Raw genomic sequence first — 7,105 nt, 5'->3', positions numbered from 1 at the left:
CAAGGGAACATTTCATGCAAAGAAGGGCTCAATAAAGGACATAAATGGTATGGACCTAACAGAAGCAGAAGATATTAAGAAGAGGTGGCAAGAATACACAGAAGAACTGTACAAAAAGATCTTCATGACCCAGATAATCACAATGGTGTGATCACTCACCTAGAGCCAGACAAGCAAGAATAATTGGATATAAATGGTGTTTCTGGCAGATGGAACAAGTTAGGTTTACCCACCCAGAAAGTTGAATCCTTTTACCAGTATTTGTGGGGAGACATTTTAAGGTTTTTACTTGCCTGTTTTTAACTTTAATTTTTAAATGGGGGGAAATTGCTTTACAATGTTGTGTTGGTTTCTGATGTACAACAACACAAATGAGCCATAATTATACATGTATCATCTCCCTCTTGAACTCAGAATTGCTCTTCTCCACAGAAATTTTTAGTAAAAGGTGAAAGATTTATATGATAGGAAGAGAAGCAGAATATTACTTGCCTTTAATAGATAATCTTATGGGGGCTGTGGATAAAATTTGTGGCAGTTACAGAAGTTGCAGAAATATCAAGTAAACAGTTTGCTGTTTAAAACCTCTTTCTCTCTCTCTTTTTTTTTTTTTTCCAGTCCCAAGCAAGGATGCTTTAGCCAACCATTTGGATGCTCCATTTCAAAGATATGATAAGATCAATATTTCCAAGGGACTAAGAATCATAAGTTTTATCTAAGGAGGAAGTCAGGAACATATTTGCCTGTTATCGGAAATCTAGGATAAGTACTATAATCTTTTTTATTTTCTTTAATAGTCTGTAGATTAGTTCAATATTTTTTGTGTGTGAAGTGCTGTCCCCAAATACACAAAGATCTGGACCTGGTGGGGTCTGCTTACAGAGTAAGGGACAATAAATCAAGCCTTTCAGTACATTTCCTGGACTTTTGTCAAAGCAGTTTCCTGGCTATCAATATTTACATAAGTTTTATACTTGCTGTGTGCCATTGTAGTTCTTGACATCAATATTTAGTTTTATACTTGCTGTGTGCCATCTGTAGTTCTTGACATTTGTTCTCTGATTTTCCCCTCTTAATCTTGTAGAAGCAATAAAGGGCCCTTATAACATCTTTATAAAGACAAACTTTCCTGAGACCCAGTGTGGTTAGTTAGACAAAGAAAATGTTGACTGTTACTTCATGTCTTAGGGTCCTAACTAGTTACTGAGGCAACCTGCACCCCTCAAGTGGCAAAAATGAGAAGGAATACTCTCACTGGTTACAAAAGTTCTCAGTACATACTGCTGCTGCTGCTAAGTCGCTTCAGTCGTGTCTGACTCTGTGCGACCCCATAGACAGCAGCCCACCAGGCTCCCCCATCCCCGGGATTCTCCAGGCAAGAACACTGGAGTGGGTTGCCATTTCCTTCTCCAATGCATGAAACTGAAAAGTGAAAGTGAAGTCGCTCAGTCATGTCTGACTCTTAGCAACCCCATGGACTGAAGCCCCCCAGGCTCCTCTGTCCATGGGATTTTCCAGGCAAAAGTACAGGAGTGGGGTGCCATTGCCTTCTCCGTCTCAGTACATAAAACAAGACAAATAGAGATTCTTGTTTTAATGTTTTTCATTCCTGTGACAAATGAGAGAGACAAAGGAAAGCATGACTCTTTCTGGGAGGCTAAGAATCAATAACCATAGGTGTTGATGACCAAAAACAAATTCACAAGAGGCATGATTCAAGATCTATTTTCACAAATGTTTTTCTCCTGCCAGTGTGAATTTGGAAAGGAACAGAGAAGGAGAAATTTTTATCCTCCTCTCTTGAGTGCACTACAGAGAGCTGGGAGACTGACATGGTAAGAATCCTTACCTTCTGCTGGTATCTTGTCGATTATTCCATATCTCAACTGCAGTTTGAGGAAAGAGGAGTGTTCTAACCTTTCCCTGTCCATCCTCATCACTAGAAACTCTACAGGAAGAAACGTGTTTCCTTTTGCCATTTTAAGGTTTTGGTTTGGGTCTCTGTAACAAAAGATTAACAAGAGAAAAGTAAATAAGTGCATTAACACACACATCTCATATATGCTTATGAGAAATGCTAGTAGGCATAACTCAAAAAGATGGCTAGAACTTAGACTTACAGATTATCTTAGCCAAAGAACAATATACTTTTAGAGTAGCAACAAGACAGAGGAAAAGAATGCTAGGCTTCAAGGCTGGCAGATTGTGGGATGATAATAAATACATTAAAAACTAATACTCAGTAAAGGTTGTTTTATTGAGTCCTCTGATGTTGTCTTGGGGCTGATAAGAGTCAAGGGTTGTTGGTGATTAATATCTGCACAAATTTATGTTCTGCTTTCAGGGAACTAGGGGGAGGGCAGAGAATTTTTCTTGGATCTGCTTCTTTTCAATTGCCTCAGTTCAAAATAATCCTTGTGCCAAAGGGGAAGATTTTTGGGTGGCATATACTGTTATCCTCCTGTAAGTTTTGCTGTTAAGTTCTTTTCCTTTACAATGACCCTTTATGTTCTAACATGGAAATGCGAAGTAAGGCATTGTCAGAAAGGAGTTAGGAATGTGTTCACAGGAGCAGTTTGGTTGAACAACATGGTGTGGTGCTACATACTTATCAGAATACCAGGCAGTATGTCATGTTGTTCTGTGGAAAATATATATAAAATAATTTTACGTGAAAAAGAAGACAACATAGTGAAAGCACATAAAGAAATTTAATGAAAGACTAGAGTTCTTTTTTGGTTGGATAAAATATTCATTCAGTAATCTTTTTCTTTATAGTTACTCAAATTCGTAATAAAATAGGAGGAAATTCTTCTTTGGGCTAGAGTGCTAATCCCAGTTCTTCCTGAGCAAGGTCATTAAGCAATATCATTTTAGTATTTTCTTGCTGGTTAATACTTAGGATATCAGCATATTCCTTTAAACATAAGGAAGAAAACTTTGGTCAGTGGACCAAAACACAGGACCTGCTTTCCACATGTCACCAAGGGTGGAGCCCCCAAACTAATCAGAGAAGGGGGAAGTGAAAAGATGTTAAATACCAAGTCCAGCCTAGATATCTGGCTTGTCAGTCAACATGAAGGCTGTCCTTATTCTGGGGCTTCTCCTCCTTTCTGTCACTGTTCGGGGCAAGAAATTTCAGAAGTGTGAGCTTGCCAGAACTCTGAAAAGACTTGGATTAGATGGCTATAAGGGAGTCAGCCTGGCAAAGTGTAAGTTAACTATTCCTCCTTCAAAATAGTGAGCCAAGTGTGGAACAGATACTAATAGAGGATGAATAATAAGAAAGGGATGTTGTGTAATGGACTTTTCTTATTTCTTTGAGGTTTTGTACATTCACAGTGGATAAAACATCAATGGTTCCTTTAGAATCAGATGTACCAGGTAAAGGACTGAGGCATGGGAGGGTCAAATTCTGTACCATTCTAAGCATGCCAGGTACTGCTATACTCCTCTAGAGCCACTGAATTTGCCAGCTGGCGTATGGAGGCTGACTATAAGATATATTTCAGAACCTGACATATGTCTGCTAAGCCCTTGGTATTTGACTCTAGCCATTTCCAGTTTGGAACCTGAGTTCTGCAAGCCTGAGTAAGGCAGTATTTTTCTCATTTTTAATGCCCTTACCATGATGTTGGGCAAAGTTTTTTAAAAATTTCATTGAACTCTTAAAACAGGGACAAATGGAACCTATTTCCCCTCAATCAATATCTATATAAGGATCCCTGAAATGCAGTAAGAAATGACATTATTCTGACTCTAGTTGATGAATTATTTTTCATTTTCTTCCATTCAAGATGTGTCCTAAGGAAAAGTGACTGTGTATTTTAGTCCATATTTGTCAGTCATCACTGTATTTTTCAGATTGAATTCAGACATTTCTCCTCCACAACTATTTTTAAATGAATGAGTAACTGGCTAGAAGGATGGTTGGATGACATAGTCTTTCCTATTCTATGACTCTTTTCAGGATTCTAATTTGATATCCAAATTCAACTTTAGGTATCATAAGAAATTTTTTTTTCCTCCCAGAAAAAAATACGTAAAAAAAATTTTCCCTAATATAAGTATTTTTCCATTAGTGTATGCATATGCCGCTAATTGGGCTTTCCAGATGGCTCAGTAAAAGAAACCATCTGCTGATGCAGGAGACGCAAGAGACATGGATTCGAGACCTGGGTTGAGAGGAGGGCGTGGCCACCCACTCCAGTATTCTTGTGTGGAAGTCCCATGGACAGAAGAGCCTGGCCGGCTACAGTCCATGGGGTTGCAAAGAGTCGGACACCACTGAAGCAACTTCGCTCACACATATACTGGTTATGACAAAATCTACTCAGTAACTCTGTTGATTTTTCTATTCTAGGCTGAATCTTACATGAGCAATGGGAGCAGGGGAAGGGTAATAGCAATAGAGGAAACATCTATTTTAATATTTTTAAAAATATGTTACTTGTTTCATTAGTATTAACAAATGTTTTGCTAACAAAAGAATTCTCTTAAGGGCCCTTTAACACGAAAGTGTTAAAATATTTTACAAATAAAATACATCTTTATACTTATAAAATAAGTTGTTAGTAAAATAGAATTAAATAGAACTAATTATGCTGTGAAGTATAAGTTATGTCGTGTTGCTGTTTACTATTAATTTTTTTTCAGGGATGTGTTTGGCCAGATGGGAAAGCAATTACAACACACGTGCTACAAACTACAATCATGGAGACAAAAGCACTGATTATGGGATATTTCAAATCAATAGCTGCTGGTGGTGCAATGATGGCAAAACCCCAAGAGCAGTTAATGCCTGTTGTATACCCCGCAGCAGTAAGACAAGATAATGTGGAGTGATGGCACAGGACTCACTTGGTTATACCTGTTGGGTTATCCAAAAGGTTCACTCAAGCTTTTCCATAAATATCTTACGGGAAAACCGGAATGATACTTTAGGTCAAGATTCAATAGAAATAATGAGTGATGTTGAGCATTTTTTCATGTGTTTGTTAGCCATCTGTATGTCTTCTTTGGAGAAATGTCTATTTAGTTCTTTGGCCCATTTTTTGATTGGGTTGTTTATTTTTCTGGAATTGAACTGCAGGAGTTGCTTGTGTATTTTTGAGATTAGTTGTTTGGCCATTGCTTCATTTGCTATTGTTTTCTCCCATTCCGAAGGCTGTCTTTTCACCTTGCTTATAGTTTCCTTTGTTGTGCAGAAGCTTTTAAGTTTAATTAGGTCCCATTTGTTTATTTTTGCTTTTATTTCCAGTATTCTGGGAGGTGGGTCATAGAGGATCCTGCTGTGATGTATGTCGGAGAGTGTTTTGCCTATGTTCTCCTCTAAGAGTTTTATAGTTTCTGGTCTTACGTTTAGATCTTTAATCCATTTTGAGTTTATTTTTGTGTATGGTGTTAGAAAGTGTTCTAGTTTCATTCTTTTACAAGTGGTTGACCAGTTCATTATCAGAGAAATGCAAATCAAAACCACAATGAGGTACCATTTCAAACCAGTCAGAATGGCTGTGATCCAGAAGTCTACAAGCAATAAATGCTGGAGAGGGTGTGGAGAAAAGGGAACCCTCTTATACTGTCGGTGGGAATGCAAACTAGTTCAGCCACTATGGAGAACAGTGTGGAGATTCCTTAAAAAAATTGGAAATAGAACTGCCCTATGACCCAGCAATCCCACTGCTGGGCATACACACCAAGGAAACCAGAATTGAAAGAGACACGTGTACCCCAATGTTCATCGCAGCATTGTTTATAATAGCCAGGACATGGAAGCAACCTAGATGTCCATCAGCAGACGAATGGATAAGAAAGCTGTGGTACATATACACGATGAAGTATCACTCAGCCATTAAAAAGAATACATTTGAATCAGTTCTAATGAGGTGGATGAAACTGGAGCCTATTATACAGAGTGAAGTAAGCCAGAAAGAAAAACACCAATACAGTATGCTAACGCATATATATGGAATTTAGAAAGATGGTAACGATAACCCTGTATGCAAGACAGCAAAAGAGACACAGATGTATAGAACAGTCTTTTGGACTCTGAGGGAGAGGGAGAGGGTGGGATGATTTGGGAGAATGGCATTGAAACATGTATACTATCATGTAAGAAACGAATCACCAGTCCAGGTTCGATTCATGACACTGGATGCTTGGGGCTGGTGCACTGGGACGACCCAGAGGGATGGTACGGAGAGGGAGGAGGGAGGGGGGTTCAGGATGGGGAACACGTGTATACCTGTGGCGGATTCATGTTGATGTATGGCAAAACCAATACAATATTGTAAAGTAATTAACTTCCAATTAAAAAAAAGATTTAATAGAAATAAAAAGGTCTTGAGGGGCTCATTAGGGACCTAAAAAATCTCCATCTTAACTTCTAGAAGCTCTTTACTTTGCTCCTCATAATTCCTTAAGTTAGAAATTAAAGAGCTGGTATCATGAAAGTTTGCTGTTTGTTAACATACCAGAGTTTCTGGAGTGACCTATCACTTCATCATAACTGGACATATTAATGCTTTGTAAAGAACAATGCCATTCCTCCTACTTTCCTTGTTTGTGAAGGTTTAGGGATAATTTGGTTGTGTGGGAGTTTGTTTGTTTTCTTCAATGTACCCTCCTTTATTAAAAAATAAAAGTATTAGTGGTTAACCAAAAAGAGGAATATATGTGGTCTTTTTAAAATATAACTTTTACTTTTTATTGTGAAATGTTTTAAATATTTGGAAAATTAGAAATATTAGCATAATAAACATCAATTTGCTCATCATGTACTTTTACAGTTACTTACATTTTGTCATATTTACTTCTTTTATGTATATCATATATATGGGATTGTTTGCTGAGTGATTTTAAACTGATTTAGAAACATTATGACATTTCCTTTCTAAATTTTTTGGTTTGCATCTTCAGAAAATCCAGTGCCTATATAAGCATAATCATTCTAATAAGCTAATTAACAGTTTTGTGTAAATGGGGTGAAAAAAATATTCTATTGAGTTCCTTTTAAATTAGAGATAACATATGAATCTTTACTGCATAAAATATTGAAGAAATATTGAAAAACTGATAGTTATATTTTAAATATTCAAAATCCTAA

The 7,105-nt window shown here is 37.3% G+C and overlaps 1 protein-coding gene across 1 annotated transcript in view; it reads left to right on the top strand.

Annotated features, from left to right (window-relative positions):
* Positions 3,077-7,105, top strand: part of LOC102185900 (lysozyme C, milk isozyme) — a 32,014-nt gene continuing 27,985 nt past the window's right edge. The window contains exons 1-2 of the mRNA XM_018049034.1: positions 3,077-3,212; positions 4,657-4,821. Of these exons, the coding sequence (XP_017904523.1) occupies positions 3,077-3,212; positions 4,657-4,821 (301 nt within the window). The remainder of the gene's footprint in view (positions 3,213-4,656; positions 4,822-7,105) is intronic.

The sequence above is a fragment of the Capra hircus genome, chromosome 5 (assembly GCF_001704415.2).
Source record: "Capra hircus breed San Clemente chromosome 5, ASM170441v1, whole genome shotgun sequence".
NCBI classification, from domain to species: Eukaryota; Metazoa; Chordata; class Mammalia; order Artiodactyla; family Bovidae; genus Capra; species Capra hircus.
Note: the sequence above shows the minus strand (reverse complement) of the source record. Positions and strands in the feature narration are given on the sequence as shown.